Genomic DNA, 18,369 nt, shown 5'->3' on the forward strand with positions numbered 1-18,369 from the left:
GTGTATATGTACCACAGCTTCCTTATCCATTCATCTGCTGATGGGCATCTAGGTTGCTTCCATGTCCTGGCTATTATAAACAGTGCTGCGATGAACATTGGGGTGCACGTGTCTCTTTCAGATCTGGATTCCTCAGTGTGTATGGCTAGAAGTGGGATTGCTGGGTCATATGGCAGTTCTATTTCCAGTTTTTTAAGAAATCTCCACACTGTTTTCCATAGTGGCTGTACTAGTTTGCATTCCCACCAACAGTGTAAGAGGGTTCCCTTTTCTCCACACCCTCTCCAGCATTTATTGTTTGTAGACTTTTGGATAGCAGCCATCCTGACTGGCGTGTAATGGTACCTCATTGTGGTTTTGATTTGCATTTCTCTGATGATGAGTGATGTTGAGCATCTTTTCATGTGTTTGTTAGCCATCTGTATGTCTTCTTTGGAGAAATGTCTGTTTAGTTCTTTGGCCCATTTTTTGATTGGGTCGTTTATTTTTCTGGAATTGAGCTTCAGGAGTTGCTTGTATATTTTTGAGATTAATCCTTTGTCTGTTTCCTCATTTGTTATTATTTTCTCCCAATCTGAGGGCTGTCTTTTCACCTTACTTATAGTTTCCTTTGTTGTGCAAAAGCTTTTAATTTTCATTAAGTCCCATTTGTTTATTTTTGCTTTTATTTCCAATATTCTGGGAGGTGGGTCATAGAAGATCTTGCTGTGATTTATGTCGGAGAGTGTTTTGCCTATGTTCTCCTCTAGGAGTTTTATAGTTTCTGGTCTTACATTTAGATCTTTAATCCATTTTGAGTTTATTTTTGTGTATGGTGTTAGGAAGTGTTCTAGTTTCATTCTTTTACAAGTGGTTAACCAGTTTTCCCAGCACCACTTGTTAAAGAGATTCCACAGGGCAAATTTTGAAGGCAGCTATTTTTCTGTTTTCCTCATTAAATATATCTATTATGTTCAACTCTTCAATCATCACAATTGCCTTATCATTACTCTTGCAAAATCTAACATCTAGAATTTCATTCATTGGCAAAAATGGTCTGTTAAGAATATAGCTAGAAAGAATATTGCTGCCTTTGATATGAACACTGTGCCCAATATAATCAATACTGCATCAAAATTCAGTTCCTAGTAGTCACCTAGTCCTTTTTTTATACTAGTCTTACATCAGTATATGATAGGGTTATGAATCATTTTATTTATCCATAGCAGTAGATATTTTTAAGCACAAGTACAGAACGTCTATTTTTCTGTAATATGTTGGGTTCACATATCTTTTTAAATTCTTATATCTGAATTTTATTTTTTGATTTTTTTCCAGTGACAGGATTCATTTTATTTATTTTAAAAATTTTATTATTGGAGTATAATTGCTTTACAATGTTGTGTAAGTTTTTCTGTATGGCAGGGTGAACCAGCTATAAGTATACACATATCCCCTCCCTCTTGAGCCTCGTCCGCCCCATGCCGTTCCTCTAGATCATCGCAGAGCTCTATCTGAGCTCCTTGTGTTATACAAAACTTTCCATTATCTCTCTGTATTACACATGGCAGTGTGTATCTGTCAATGTTACTCTCCCAATGTATCCCTCCCCTTCTCCCTCCCTTTGTATCCACATGTCCATTCTCCACATCTGCATCTCTATTCCTGTCCTGCAAATACGTTCATCTGTACTGCTTTTCTCCACTCCACCTGTATGCGTTAATATCTGATACTTGTTTTTCTCTTTCTGACATACTTCATTCTGTGTGACGGACTCTAGGTCCATCCACATCACTACCAATGATCCCAACTCATTTCTTTTTATGGCTGAGTATTATTCCATTGTATAGATGTACCACGACTTCTTTATCCTTTCATCTATTGATGAGCATTTAGGTTGCTTCCACATCCTGGCTTTTGTAAATAGTGCTGCAATGAGCATTGGGGTACACATATCTCTTTCAATTATGGTTTTCTCAGCTTATGAACCCAGCAGTGCAATTAGTGGGTCATATAGTAGTACTATTTGTAGCTTTTTAAGGAACATCTATACTGTTCTTCATGGTGACCATGCCAATTTACATTCCCACCAATAGTGTAGGAGAGTTCTCTACTCCATACCCTCTCCAGCATTTATGGTTTGTAGATTTTTTGATGATGGCCATTCTGACTGGGTGAGGTGATACCTCTTTGTAATTTTGATTTGCATTTTTCTAATAATGAGTGATGTTGAACATCTTTTCATGTTGGCCATCTGTATGTCTTCTTTGGAGAAATGTCTATTTAGGTCTTCCACCTATTTTTTGCTTGGGTTGTTTGTATTTTTGATATTGAGTTGCACGAACTGCTTGTGTATTTTGGAGAATAAGCCTTTGTCAGTTAAATAAATCCTTCTAATTTTATGTCAGAAGTAAATTGGGAAGCATGCTTTTCATGTTTTCATAAAGTAATAAATAGTGTTCTCCATGCAGACTCAGTAGTTATGGCATGGGGGTTTAGTTGCTCCATGGCACATGGATCTTAGTTCCCTGACCAGGGATCAAACCCATGTCCCCTGCGTTGTAAAGCAGATTCTTGACCACTGGACCACCAGGGAAGTACCCCAAATGAATTTTGATTCAGTCAATAGTTAGTTTTTCTCATGTCACTGTGAAGTCAAGTAGTGTACTTTGAAGCACTGCTCCTTTCTTGAATAACTCTTTGATTTTCCTAGAGTTAATAATTGCCTCCTTTAAAAATTTGCTTAGCTTTTTTTTAACATTCCAATTATTATTTTTTCTCTCAAGCTTGAACAGTTATATAAAACTTTTATGAATTTTTTTTTCCCTAAATGCTCAGATAGTTTGTCTTTCCTAAACTCCTCCCAGAGCCACCCACCCCCAAACCCTGATCTTTTCCCTCTGATCTGGTTAGGATGAACTAAACTTGCTGATCATTCTCTCATCCTGTGAAGTCTTCTCACTCAATTTCTATTTGATGACTTTTTCTTGCATCTCATATACTTTCTTTTATTTGCTCTTTTATATGAAAACACTTTTCCCTGTATCTTCTTAAAAGATGAAAAGTGGGAGATTCATTTTTCCCATTGTGCAAATCTGAAAATGTTTTTAGTCAGTCCTCATAGTTCCTTGATAACTTGGCCAGTTATAGAATTCTAGCAGAAAAATAATTTCCCTGAGAATTTTAAGGCATTACCTGATTCTTTAGCCTTCTGAGAAATCTGGTGATTCTGAATCCTTGTTGTAAGTGCCTTTGACTCCGTGCCTGTGCCACTGAAACTTGTGGTATCCTTGTCCTTGTTCTGCTTTGCGTGAGGTGGCTCAGGGTGTGTGTGTTTAAAATTCAGTTTGTTTGGCACTCTGTGCTATGCTATGTGCTGAGCTTAATCACGCGGTCGTGTCCGACTCTGCGACCCCACGGACTGTATCTCACCAGGCTCCTCTGTCCATGGAATTTCTCCAGGCAAGAATACTGGAGTGGGTTGCCATTCCTTTCTCTGGGGATCTTCCCCACCCAGGGATTGAACCCAGGTCTCCCGCATTGCAGGTGAATTCTTTACCATCTGAGCCACTAGGGAAATCCATGGGCATTCTATAGTCCTTTTCATTAAGGAGATTTGTGCTGAGAAAATCAATTCTATTATTTCTTTTGGAATATCTATGCAACTATTTTCTTTGTTTTTCTTTTCTTCAACTCTTTCTCATTGAATATTAGAGTTTTTGAATTGATCCTCTAGTTCTCTTGTTTTTATTATCTTATTTTTTTGTTCATTTATTTTTATTAGTTGGAGGCTAATTACTTTACAATCTTGTAGTGGTTTTTGCCATACATTGACATGAATCAACCATGGATTTACATGTGTTCCCCATCCCGATTGCCCCTCCCACCTCCCTCTCCATCCCATCCCTCTGGGTCTTCCCAGTGCACCAGCCCTGAGCACTTGTCTCATGCATCCAGCCTGGGCTGGTGATCTGTTTCACTCTAGATAATATACATGTTTCGATGCTGTTCTCTCGAAACATCCCACCCTCGCCTTCTCCCACAGAGTCCAAAAGTCTGTTCTATACATCTGTGTCTCTTTTTCTGTTTTGCATATAGGGTTATCATTGCCATCTTTCTAAATTCCATATATATGTGTTAGTATACTGTATTGGTCTTTATCTTTCTGGCTTACTTCACTCTGTATAATGGACTCCAGTTTCATTGTTTTCATTACCTTATTTTCTATCTCTATCATTTGGTTTTACTTAATCGGTAACTTTGTCAATGTCTAAGCCATCTCTTGAACTATTAATGTTATTACATGTTTAATTATTCAAAATCTTTTCTCGCCTTCTCATTGTTTGGGGTCATACTAGTTTATACTTTTGTCCATATAACACTAGTCTACCTCTCGTTAATAACTGTTTTTAGAAGGAAGAGTCTTTCTTAATTGTCTCTTTATCCTTTGGACCCTTTTTTTCAGGGTAAGAGTGGAAGTGGTTTTCTGGTTTTCCTAAGGAAGTTGTTTTTTTTTTTTTTTTCCCCCCTAAAGTTGATAATCCTCTGCAGCTCATTCTTACTTAAGAGTTAGGCAATAGAGAATTGATATAAAACTGCATTTGGATAGAGTTTAGAGGCTGGTGATTTTCCCTCTAAGTCAGTATTTTAGATCTTTTCTCTTGGAGACTCCTGTTTCTCAAAGAAGGACCCTAGAATGGCTTGCCTGTGAGCAAGAGTACTATGCGCTGAGAGACCAAGGGTCAAGAATTCAATGTGCAGAATTCCCTTATTTGTCCTCCAGCATCCTCAGCTCTGGGGCTCCCATGTTTAACTTCTCTGTAGAATAAACCCCTAATCTACCCTCATAGGTCATTTGGTAAAGAACCCACCTGCAATGTAGGAGACCCTGGTTTGAATCATGGGTCGGAAGATCCGCTGGTGGGTAGCGGGATAGGCTACCCACTCCAGTACTCTTGGGCTTCCCTTGTGGCTTAGCTGGTAAAGAATCCACCTGCAGTGTGGGAGAGCTGGTTTGATCCCTGAGTTGGGAAGATCCCCTGGGGAAGGGAAAGGTTACCCGCTCCAGTATTCTGGCCTGGGGAATACCATGGACTGTATAGTCCGTGGGGTTGCAGAGTCAGACAGGATTGAGTGATTTTCACTCCTTGCCTAAAGAGGAGCGGAGGAGTTGCAGCTTTCCTTGGTGCATCCAGGTACTGAGCCACTCTGGTCCTGATGGTACAAGGTTGTATCGCTTCACGTTGGTCTTCTTTTCTCTTCTTGCATCTTCCAAATCTAGCTTATTTACTTTGATATTGTGGGTTGAAAAAGAAAATCGATCAGGGAGGGGAAATGAATACATATGGTCACTCCACCATTTTTAACTGAAATTGATTATGGTTTTTTGACCGTATGTCTATTCTCTTTCTATTGCCCTTTCTCTTCTTTCTCTCCACTCTGAAATAACTTGAGGTGTGTCTGATGTGTTTTTTAGTATCTTGGTAAACAGAATTATTTTACAGGAAAAATAAGATAGGGTCTTCCTGAAATTCACTTGAAGTGATACCCTCCTTCTCTCACCTATGAATGGGTTGTAAAATATAAGAGCATTGAACAATGCAGCTGTTCCATTCAAGTGTTTAATAGAGAAACCTACACCATAGATTGTATTTTCATGACCTAGTTTATATTTCCTGACAGGGGAAAAGAGATTTAATATGACTTTAGAGTATTGTGTCAAGCACTGTTTTAGATTCATTCATCCATTATCACCTTTAACCTCACAACCACCCTGAGGTATAGGTGCTGTTATTGCCGCTTTATGCTGAGAAAACTGAGGGCCAGCAAGGTTAAGCATCTAGCCCAAGGCTGTTCAACAGCTGACAGTTGAGGTTCAAGTGTAGGTCTGTGATTCTAATCTCATATCTTTTTTATTATTCCATTTTCCACACCACAATGGTAAAAACTATAAAACACAACTTTAAATTTGAACATAAATAATTTACTTTTATCTGATTAAGATAATTTTAAAATTAGCTTAACATCACTCAGAATTAATCCCTATAACACTCTCTCACAAGTTTTATTGCATATCACAAATAGACATAAATAGGTGCTGTGGGTATTCTTCCTTTAATTTCAACTTAACTTTGACGTTTCCCTTATCAAAGCCTTCACAGAGCTCATTTTTTATGTCTCATGGGAGAGTTCTTGGTACATATTCCTTTTCAGACCCTTATACCCCTACTGGAAAGCAAACTTCTTGGCTTGACTTCTGTTAATTCCCACAGCTAGTGCAAAACATTTGAAGAAACTTGAAATGGTAAATCCTGCTATTTTGTTAGCAGTTGATTTTAAGAATTTTGTAAATGTTACCATAGTAAGTAATGCCTTGAAAGTCAATATATTTTTAAAGGTATCAGTTAGTGTTTTTCTGATATTTTTCTGATCTCCTTAACTTTTTATGGTCCACCCACACTGAATAGTTTTCTGCTTTGTTCCATTCAGGAAAGCAGATGCTCATGGTTCTGAATGTAAGCTCACAGGGGATAAAATAGGAGTGGGTTTGCATCATGGAATGTGCCATACCATCTAACAAAAGTAATGTCCCAGTTGTTGTCATTTGTATAAAAACATGGAGAAAAAGTAAATGCACAATAATGGCCCGTAACAAATTGTTAAAAATAGACAAGATTTATATTATTCTCATATTGACAATAACATTTTTTTTTTTCTTCCCTCAATTCAGTGTAGTCACTCAGTAGTGTCTGACTATTTGGGACCCCAAGGACTGCACCATGCCAGGCCTCCCTGTCCATCACCAATTCCCAGAGTTTACTCAAACTCATGTCCATTGACTCAGTGATGCCATCCAACCATCTTATCCTCTGTCGCCCCCTTCTCTTCCTGCCTTCAATCTTTCCCAGCATCAGGGTCTTTTCCAGTGAGTCAGTTCTTCACACCAGGTGGCCAAAGTATTGGAGTTTCAGTTTCAGCATCAGTCCTTCCAATGAATATTCAGGACTGATTTCCTTCAGGATTGACAGGTTGGAACTCCTTGCAGTCCAATGGACTCTCAAGAATCTTCTCCAACAGCACAGTTCAAAAACATCAATTCTTCGGTGCTCAGCTTTCTTTATAGTCCAATTCTCACATCCATACATGACTCCTGGAAAAACCAGATGAACCTCTGTTGGCAAAGTAATGTCTCTGCTTTTTAATATACTGTCTAGATTGGTCATCACTTTTCTTTCCAAGAGTAAGTGTCTTTTAATTTCATGGCTGCAATCACCATCTGCAGTGATTTTGGAGTCCAAAAAAATAAAGTCTCTGCCACTGTTTCCACTGTTACCCATTTATTTGCCATGACATAATTGGACCAGATGCCATGATCTTAATTTTCTGAATGTTGAGTTTTAAGCCAACTTTTTCACTCTCCTCTTTCACTTTCATCAAGAGGCTCTTTAGTTCTTCTTCGCTTTCTGCCATAAGGGTGGTGTCATCTGCATACCTGAGGTTACTGATATTTCTCCCGGAAATCTTGATTCCAGCTTGTGTTTCATCCAGCCCAGTGTTTCTCTAGTATTCTGCATATAAGTTAAATAAGCAGGGTGACAATATACAGCCTTGACACACTCCTTTTTTTGATTTGGAACAAGTCTGTTGTTCCATGTCCAGTTCTAACTGTTGCTTTCTGATCTGCATACAGATTTCTCATGAGGCAAGTCCAGTGGTTTGTTATTCCCATCTCTTGAAGAATTTTCCACAGTTTGTTGTGATCCACACAGTCAAAGGCTTTGACATAGTCAATAAAGCAGAAATAGATGTCTTTCTGGAGCTCTCTTGCTTTTTCGATGATCCAACAGATTTTAGCAATTCGATCTCTGCCTTTTCTAAATACAGCTTGAACATGTGGAAGTTCACAGTTCACGTACTGTTGGAGCCTGGAGCCTGGCTTGGAGAATTTTGAGCATTACTTTACTAGCGTGAGATGAGTGCAGTTGTGCTGTAGTTTGAGCATTCTTTGACGTTGCCTTTCTTAGGGATTGGAATGAAAACTGACATTTTTCAGTCCTGTGGCCATATAATTGTAAGGATTTGTGTTACTCAGAGAGTTGATAAAAATCTCTGAACAGGAACTCTTTAGATGAGTTCCACTTGCTAAGCAGATTTTATAGAGTCTGAAGTGTGCATTATTCCTTTGTAATACACACAAACCATACTATTAGAAAGTTAAAACAATAAACTATAAGCTTTATATTAATAGCAGTTTTTCTTGATAATTTTTTGCTAGTGCTTACATTTTGAATTAGAATTACATTTACTGCTGCTTCTAATGCAATAAACCTGAGTTCAGTAACTTATGTTTCTGGGTTTGTAATGATTGTTTACCAAGTCTTATTGCTGAAGAAAATGAATCCAATTATTGAATATTTTAGTTATCATTTACTGGGATGATTTTTCATTCTGATTTTCTAATATTTGTGTGTGGAAAATAATGTATGATAAGTGAAAATTTCTGTATAAAGTACTTGCTTGAGTTAATGCAATTTTGCTTTGGGTTTTACATTTAAAAATGAAAATAATCACAAAACTTTTCCATATATAGTAAATTATCTTTAAACATTACTTACGATTGAATTAGCCAAATGATGCATGATAATCATGTTGCATTGATTAGCTTTGAACTGTAAATGTATTTTGTGTGTGTACATAAATATATACATGTATACTCAAAAATAAAATTTTAGAACATGAAATAGAAATGTAAATGTTCTAATTTTATGATGATATAAGTGTAGTGAAAATTTATTGGATATGTTTCTTATTAAGCATATGTTTCTTTGTCCTTTAAGTTGAAGCTCAAACATCTTTGCAAATAAACCTGACCTGAAATATTTTAGATGTCTGAATTTGCAAATTTTAAATATAATCAGATGCAGTACAACTGAATAAAATATTTCAGTAGTACATGTTTTGAAACCAAATGCTGTCTTAGGTTGTTAAAGCTACATAGTCAAAGGGTGTCTGTAACAGGTTAAAAAGGAAATTTTCAGACTCCATTAAACTTTAAAACTCTAAGTATAATCTTTCAGGAAATACTGTGAATGGGGTCCCTGTTGATAGATTTAGTATCTTACTCCTTACTGCACATATGCATTGAATTAAAGGAATAGTAGCAGTACTATTTTATAGAGTTGACACTACATTTAATATGCATATTTTGACTTTTTTGTGTGTGCTTCTGTTTAAACACAGAGATGCTCTACTATACTTTGGCTGTTTCTTGCTATGTTAATGTTTTACTTCTCTAATAATTTAGGCGCTCAATTTTAAATAGTATTCTACCATTGTAGGGAATGCTCTTAATTACAAAGTAGTTGTACAAAATTCACATCTAGCATTTTTCTGTGCATGCATGAGTGCTAAGTTGCTTCAGTTATGTCCCACTCTGTGTAACACTATGGACTGTAGCCCCAGGCTCCTCTGTCCACGGGATTCTCCAGGCAGGAATGCTGGAGTGTATTGCCATGCCCTCCTCCAGGGGATCTTCCTGCCACAGGGATCAAATCCATGTCTCTTGTGTCTCCTGGATTGGTAGCAGAGATTTTTTTTTTTTTTTTTTTTTACTAGTGCCACCTGGGAAACCCGCAATTTTTCTGTAGTGGGGCTTTTCTCTTAGGGAGATAGTTATCATTGGCTTCCTGAAATTTCAAAAACCACGCTGCTCCTGGGTTTAGGTTTGGCCTGTTTTTGTTGTTGTTATTTGTTTGTTTAGCTTCTTTGTTCTTAAAAATCATAAGGAAAAAATGAAACATATATAGTGTTTTATTCAGCAGGATATCTAATTTCTGGTCTGTTTAACATGAAGCTCTATTATTTCCCTTTGTAATATGTCATTTCATAGACAAATCGTTTGTTTCATAAATGTTACAGAGACATTTAACATGATCACCAAAATGTCATTCTAAAAAGTTCTCTAGAAAAATAATGATCAAAAATATTCCATGAAAAAGTTTTTAAATTTAGCTTTGCTACAGAAGTATATGATAGTTTAATTTTGAAAAGTACAAAACAAAGATAAATAATAATGTTCTTACAGTGAGAAATCCATTGATACTTTTGGAGTTGCCACAAGGACTAAGAAAAACACAACTAATCCTTTCAAATTGTTTCAAGAAAGACACTTCAAATACCTGATTATGTTTTTCGCTACTACGATATGTTTGTGTTTGAATCTACATCACTCCATTTTATTCCTTGTAAATTGATGCTTTTCATTCAGTTGCACTTGTCTTGATGGAAAGCATTTTGGGTTTGTAGTAAGAAGGTGTATTGAATGATTGCATATCTGTGAGTTTAGCTCTCCTAAAACAGACTCTGTGTGAACCCCTTTGTCACTTGGTAGCAGATTTTTCTCGGTTGTCTGAAGAAATTAGCTAATATCTGCCACACCATAAGCAATCAGGTAGACATGACATCCAGTCATCTGGCTGTGAGCTTTTACTTTTTCAACTAACAACTGTGAACCTTGCTGTATATGATACAAAGAGATGATGCAATATCTAGAAGAAATAAAGTAAAACAATTGTTTCTTCATCAGATTGCCTGATGACTTAAGAATTAGTTTCGAAAAACAATCAGAAAAGTCCAAAAATTTTGAAAAGCAAAGATAAATTGATTAATAGGGCTTCCCTTGTGACTCAGATGGTAAAGAATCTGCCTGCAATGTGGGAGACCTGGGTTCGATTCCTGGATTGGGGAGATCCCCCAGAGAAGGGAAAGGCTACCTACTCTAGTATTCTTGCCTGGAGAATGCCATAGAGAGAGGAGCCTGGCAAGCTACGGTCCATGTGGTCGCAAAGAGTCAGACGCGACTAAGTGACTAACACTTTCACTTTCAACTTATTTATATTCAGTTTTATATTTTCTTGTTAATCATTTTTTGTATAACATCATTATAAAACTAAAGTCAAGGTATTTCTGACAGCTGAAAAACCAAATGCCATAACTTAAACCATCCCTGAAATAGTTTGTGAAAAAGTGCAATATTGAATAAAATGTTTACAATAGTACTGTCAAATTTTGATAATAGTTCAATATTTTCCTTATCAGCAATTGAAGAAGAGCATTAAGGAAGCTGTACTTTTATTGTTACAAGATACTTCTAGTTATGATGAATTGACCATGAATGACTAACTCTGCTCACTTTAAAAATGGGGTCATCACCAAATTTACTGACTGAAGTCCATTTAGAAAACTGGAAATTATTTAGGTTATATATCAAATTAATTTAGAAATTTTAAATTGAAAATCAAGAATCTATATGAATTGCTGTTTTTCTTTAAAATCTGTACTTTCACTGATTGGTTGCTTATCTTGATAGTTATTAAAAATATTTAATGTAGAACTTGCAGTTGATGTTAGAGCTCTTTTCTAATATTAGGTATTTATAATAATAATTTTTTAATAATAATAATAATTTTAAAAATTTAAAAATAATAATAATTTTCAAATATGAAGAATTAAATGTCAGTTTTAATACTTATCCTTAGAGTTATTTAGCTAAAGTTTATATAAGGAACATAGAAACAATAATATATTCCTTCGTTCATAGAGAACACTATGCAGGAGCAATGAAATAAACATTTCTAGGCAAATTTCTAGTCTAGATACTTTTCTAAATGTATTTATAAATTGTATGTTAGTCACTCTGTCTTGTCTGACTCTTTGCAACCCCATTGCCTGTAGTCTGCCAGGCTCCTTCTAGTCAAACTTAATTAAAATAATTAATAATTAATTCATACACTTAACTTTGACTTTGCTTGTTATTCAGTAGGCCAAACTTTACGTTCTTTTTTTTTAAATCTACTTAGTTAAAGTTGAGGGTGACCATTGCTATGTAAAATAAGCATTAAATTTAAAACATATCATCTAAATCAGCTCATGTACCACCAGTGAAATAGCTATTATTTTAGAAGACCTATGGTTCATGGTACACAGGAATTAACTTCTTCCTTTGAGAAGAATAGTTCATAACACATTTAGTTAGAAACAAGTGATTCTGGGTTCTTTCTATTTTTCATGATTTCCTACAGTAGGTCTGTTCCTAGGAGAATTTATAGTCTAGCAGGTAAATGAGACATGGAACAGGTAATTGAGTATTGAGGTATAAAAGCTGTGTAACAGCCACACCTAATCTAGTCTGGGCTCTGATATCAGGAAAGGAGAGGAGGAATGCGATTTAAAATTTAGCACTGAAAAATTTATAGGGCTGCAATGGAAGAAAGGTGTTAAGATCAGAGGAAATGACATGTACAAAGGTCCTGATCTGGGGACGACTAAAGCATTTTCTAGGAAGTGATATTCTTTATGTCATCTTCCCATTCTCTTTTACATTATGAGAGACATTTTCAAGGTTGTCCTTCATGTAATCAACATTATATTTTGCAGGATTCTTTATTAATTTTAATTTACTTTTGCATTTTGCTATAGCTTTATAAATTCTTTAGAGTTTTCTGCGTTTGGCCATTTCTCTTATGTAAAAAATCCCTTTCTCCTCACCTTTGTGTCATGTCATGACATGTGTTCAGTTGTGTTCGACTCTCTGTGACCCTATGGGCTGTATGTAGCCTGCCAGGCTTCTCTGTCTTGTGGAAGTTTGCAGGCAAGAATAATGGAGTGGGTTGCCATTTCCTCCTCCATTCCTTACCTTTACCCAGACTTTATATGAAATAGTTATTCTTTTACTAATATTACATATGAAAAATAGAGGTTGAATGAGATTTTAAAAATTACCTAAAGTCATCCAGTTTGTGGTCAATAGAAGGCAATTTACACATGGCTAATGTACAGTGTAATAGTTACTTTTCAGGGTTATTTTTTTTTTTCTAATTAGGATACAAACTAATCAACCCAGTATCAGTCTGTTTCCCACTTCTTTCAGAGATGATAGAGACCTAGATCACCATTAAAATTTATGAAAGTCTAATGTGTGTGCACACACACACACACAGACCCCATGGTTTTCCATTTCCTAGAACTGGAGTTAGATGAACTTAATTTCCTTACTTTATTTTGTCTTGCACTTTAAGTTTGTAGAATTAATCAAAAAGTTTCTCACAAATTGTCTATTTATTTTTCTATAGTATCCTTATATGTAAACAAACAGAGCAATAATCCACATTTATAATATTGGAAGGAATCTTATTCTGTAATTATATACAACTTCACTTGAAAAACTAGACTTGTTCCAAAGTTAATCATGTGAGAATGGGCTCATTAATTCCAACTGTCCATTTTGGTATTGAATGTGCCATCCAGCCTGCACAATTCTGGATATTCATTGCATTTTTAGGGCTTGCAAATTCTACATTTGTTTCAAATGTTCTGTTTTCATTAAATAGGCACATGTCTTCACCTAACTTATAAGAATAGTCAATTCAGGTTACTTGTATTTAATGTCACCACTTCCTGTAACTACTCCTCTACAGTATTTACAGAAAAATCTCGGAAGGAGATTATCTGTCAAAGGTGTAGAGGTGATTTTTACGAAAAAATTCTGAGAAGCATGCTGGAAATGAATTATACAGTGTTAATATATCTTCAAGGAGATAAAATTGTATCAGGGACATAAAACAGAGAAAAGCAATGAAAAGAATTACTGGATCCCAGAGAAAAGAATGGCCAAGTTGAGTCTTTCTACCAAATAAGCTATTTTTTTAGAATCTTTACAACTCGGAATGTATTGTGGTTTGAGAGAAAGAAAGTAATATTTCACTACCTATTTACAGTGTGACTGCCTCATTCCAACTAAAACATGACTCTTTGTGTAACATATTCTCTTACTTAAATCCCCACATGAAATTCATCAGACATGACAAAATAATATACGTATTCCATTTCAGATCCTGGGGAAAGAGTTCTTTAAAAGTGTTATTGAAGCATAATTTACTTAGCACTTCTTTGATTTTATATTTTTTGTCTATCTTTCCTAGAAGACCTTGAGTTTAATACCAATGAATATATTTCATGAAATATAAGCTGTTTTAATAAATCATTTTAGAGTTTAATAAAAACAAAGAACTGCTTGCACCCAGGGTCAACATCAATTAATCAGCTGATATTTATTGTACCTACCAGTTGTGGGTCACCTGGGTGATCTAAAAGGTCCTTGACCTGTAGAACTTTGGGTAGATAAAGGATGTGACAAAAATAGAAAATGATGAAGTGCTAAAAGCAGAGTGAGACAGAAGAGTTCAAGGAAGTGAATGATATGTGTCCATAGAGTTGACTTTAAGCTTTAAAGGTAAATACTATTTAGAACACCAGGGCAAGTGAGTAGTCCAGGTAAAAGGAAATAATATCAATCAGGCATTGTTGTGAGTGATGTCACCTTAAAGGGAAGGTAATCATATTATGCCCACTTAGAGCAAAGGTTGTGTGTTGAAAAGAAACAGAATACGAGGTTGGATGTTGACTGACATTCGGTGGATCAAGAAGGCAAAGAGTGTAAATTTGGCTTACTATTAAAGACAATAAGGATGCATTGTCAGTTCTTGAGCAAAGAAAAAAAGCAGTATGCTTAAAATTATGTTTAACAATAGTCTTCGTTACAGATTAGAATAACAAGGAAGAGAAAGAATCAAAGGAGACTTTGAGTTAGAGGAGGAGAAGTCGGTCTTCACTTTAGTAGTGAACTAGAGTGTCACAGTTTATGTTCCATACAAAGGTGTTGCTTATAGAGGAAATGCATTGTTCATTCTAAAGTAGTATCTTTGGCTGAATGTCTCCTCTTGTGTTACATAGTTTCATAAGTGAATTGGTCATTCTTATAAGAAATATCAACAACTTACTGCATGTTTACTGTGAGATTCTTGGATTCTTTGCACTGATAAAAGAACTATGAGAATGCTGAAAAACGGAGACACAAGGGCAATGTCTAGATAAGACACATCAAACAAATATATAAGACCATCCTCCTTTGCCCATCAATAAACCTACATCTTCAAGGCTGAGTTTAAATATCACGCCTTCCTGAGTTCTTACCAAATATCCCATAAAGAAATGGCTATTTTTCATGATTGTCTTAATTTAATCATAAATTTTATTGTATTATTTTAATGGTTTTTTACTGTCTTGTATTTTTATTCTGATCTTTACTGAGTAATATTATTTAAGATGTACTCTGGCATTATTCATTTAATAGGTGATATGTGTCATCTGGATTATAAGCACTTTGAGGATAACTCAAAGGCAAGAGTTGTTTAATGAGTCTATATTTATATGCTACTTTTGGTACATGATAGAAACTCAATAATATTCATAGAGAGAATAAAATAATAAATGTTTTCCCATCTTCCATAAGTATTGCTGCATTCATATCATGAATATTCACAAATGATTACTGTTTAAAAGGGACATTCAGGGAAGAGTCATGAATGCTCTTTTGTTCAAAAGGTCACAGTTGAAAAGTTAGAAAACATAATATGAACCTGAGAAGAAAAACTTTCTTTGTGTGTGTGTGTGTGTTACAACACAGCTTAATATATTTTTAATTGAAGTATAGTTGATTTACAATGCTGTATTTGTTTCAGGTGTAAAGCACAGTGATTCAGTTATACATACATGTATATCTATTATTTTTCAGATTCTTTTCCTTTATAGGTTAATACAGAATTTTGAATATAGTTCTCTGTACTATTTGTGAACATGTATGTATACTCCCTGATAATATATGCCTGGTATTCAACAGTACGTGATTTTTAAAAGTTTAGTATACTTTATACTAAAAGTTTAGCATACTTTATACTAAAGTATAAAATATGTTATGTTCTTTGAAAAAATAAACACTGAAGTCAAGAAGCAGACAGAGAAGTGGCTAAGATAAACAGCCAGGAGAAGTACATCATAAAAAAAGGTAGATATGAAAGAGAAGGTCAATAGCAAGAAAGAATGAACACAATACAATTTATGAAGATCCATTAGCAATTCACACAGAATTAAGAATGTTTTAAGTCACACATAAGGGTGTAGGTGTTAATGGAAAGAGAACATCTCAGACATGGTAATAAGCCTTAATAATCAAGGCAACAAGTTCAATTAATTGCCTATTCAAATGGGAAATAGCATTGCAAATTTAATAAAGGTAAATTATCCTCAAACTATTCGTTTTTTAATTTAAAATATTTAGGCAACTTATAGTCTATATTAGATATACAGTCTTTGAACTCACACATAAAATGCATAATATATTATCTAATGTTCTCAGAACTCAGTATATGTTTCTAAATGAAACCATATGTGACCAGCTATCCCAGAAGAATGACAGGAGTTATCTGGAATCCATGTCTTCTTAGCTTAACTCTTCCCTGGTGCATATATCATGCTGAGAATTATCAACATCCTGAGAGTTGGAGGGTTTGTGTTGGAATGATACCATTGCCAGATTGATTAAAAGAAAAAAAATCAACTGAATCATGCTTAAAAAAAATAAATTTGGAGGATTTTCCTGGTGGTCCGGTGGTTAAGAATCTGCCTTCCAATGCAGCAGATGCAGGTTCAATCCCTGGTCATGGAACTAAGACCCACACGTTATGAAACAACTAACCCCTCTTGCCATAACTGGAGAGTCGTGTGTTGTAACTAGAGTCTGTGCACTGCAATGGAAGGTCCCACGTGCCACAATTGAGACCCAATGCTGCCAAATAAATTAATGCATTGAAAAAAAATTTCTGCTTTCTCATATTTTCCTACATTGAGAGTTTTTTTTAACATTCAAAACATAGTTTGCACTGGGGCAAGACATATAGGGTTAAAAATAGAATAGGACATGACTGTACAAAATTGAAAGCAAGTTTTTTATTGGAATATGCGTGGTAATGGTAGGTAGTTGCAGATAGTCTTTAACCTTAAAAGATCTAAAGCATTTATGTGCCAGAAGAGTGCTTGGTGTATGGTAGATAATCAATACTTTTTATAAAATAAATGATTACCTTATGATACCAACATCAATTTATGGTCTAGGGCAGACTGGCAAATTTTAATTTCTCTTCTTGAAAATATCAAAGTATAATTTGATGAAAATATCAAAGCAATGATGTTTTGATTGTTTCATTTCCCGCTTCTTATAGATAAACCAGTCAAGGTAAAATGAATCAAGGGCATTCATATTTATCTTCCAGTGCTCAGCTTCCTGTGGTAAAGGTTTAAAATACCGCGAGGTGCTTTGCATTGACCAATTCCATGGGAAATTAGAAGAAAAATATTGCAGTCATCTACGGAAACCTCGAACACATATAGCTTGTAGATCTGTCCGATGCCCTTCATGGAAAGCCAACAGATGGAAGGAGGTATGTAAGGTGTTTTATGGTTATATATGTATTCTTGCATTTAAAAAGAAAATCTTAATTCATTCTGTATGCTTTCAATAACCTTGAAACTTTTATGCCACTAAATGTGTTTTATTCTATTACACATTTTTTTTTGCACTATGCTCTGAATTGATACTATACAGTGTTAACACGTTTGCTAAGTTCATAGTTTAATAAAAAAATTAGTCTTGATTATTTTTGGGGCTATAAACTTTACAAAAAATTCTGTTACTGAATACTAGGGAGGCTACCAATGATTATAACATTATTCCAGGTGGTCTAACAGTAAAATACATATGTTGAGGTATTTAGTAACGGCCTTGTTACCACACTAAAGTCTGGGATTTGAACTGAGGTAGCAACTTGGAAAAGGGACTGGTAAGTTCCAGATGGATTGTAATTGGAGATGGTTTGAGAGTTAGGGACATGATGGAACCAGGGGGCCTGGCTGGTCTAAGGCCAGAGTGGACACACTTGGGAAGACTCAGCAAAATCAAAGAGGAGAAAAACATAAATGAGGCCAGAAATGTTAACCAGAATAATTTCCTGAGCCTTGATTTCAGTGGGGCTATGCTTTCAGCAAAGCTACCTGGCTGCTTGCTGCTGTATTTCAAGGTATGTATCCATCTCTTAAAAGAGCTAGTCCTGCCATGGGAAAAAGAAACCCATCTTATGTTGATGGAACTTCCTTGTCTCTGTCTGATGTAGGAGCTACATTAGGAAGATAGGGGCTCAGACAGGAGCTGGAAGTGGGGTTCCCCTGGGCCCCTAAGTTTTATCCTTCACTCCTTGAGATTGGAGCTTCCCAGGTGGTACTGCTGGGAAAGAATCCACCTGTCAATGCAGGAGACTCAAGAGACAAGGGTTCGATCCCTGAGTTAGGAAGATTGCCCTGGAGGAGGGCATGGCAACCCACTCCAGTATTCTTGCCTGGAAAATCCATGGATGGAGGATTCTGGTGGGCTACAGTCCATGGGGTCGCAAAGACTCGGACATGAGCATGTCCAAGTGACTGAGCATGAACACCCAGTAAATG

General features: G+C 35.6%; 1 protein-coding gene across 1 annotated transcript in view; it reads left to right on the forward strand.

Moving 5' to 3' along the window:
- The window catches only part of ADAMTS20 (ADAM metallopeptidase with thrombospondin type 1 motif 20), a 194,942-nt gene that overhangs the window by 126,524 nt on the left and 50,049 nt on the right, over nt 1-18,369 (forward strand). The window contains exon 29 of the mRNA XM_065932168.1: nt 17,145-17,312. Within this exon, the coding sequence (XP_065788240.1) occupies nt 17,145-17,312 (168 nt within the window). The remainder of the gene's footprint in view (nt 1-17,144; nt 17,313-18,369) is intronic.

The sequence above is a fragment of the Muntiacus reevesi genome, chromosome 4 (genome assembly GCF_963930625.1).
Source record: "Muntiacus reevesi chromosome 4, mMunRee1.1, whole genome shotgun sequence".
Lineage (NCBI taxonomy): Eukaryota > Metazoa > Chordata > Mammalia > Artiodactyla > Cervidae > Muntiacus > Muntiacus reevesi.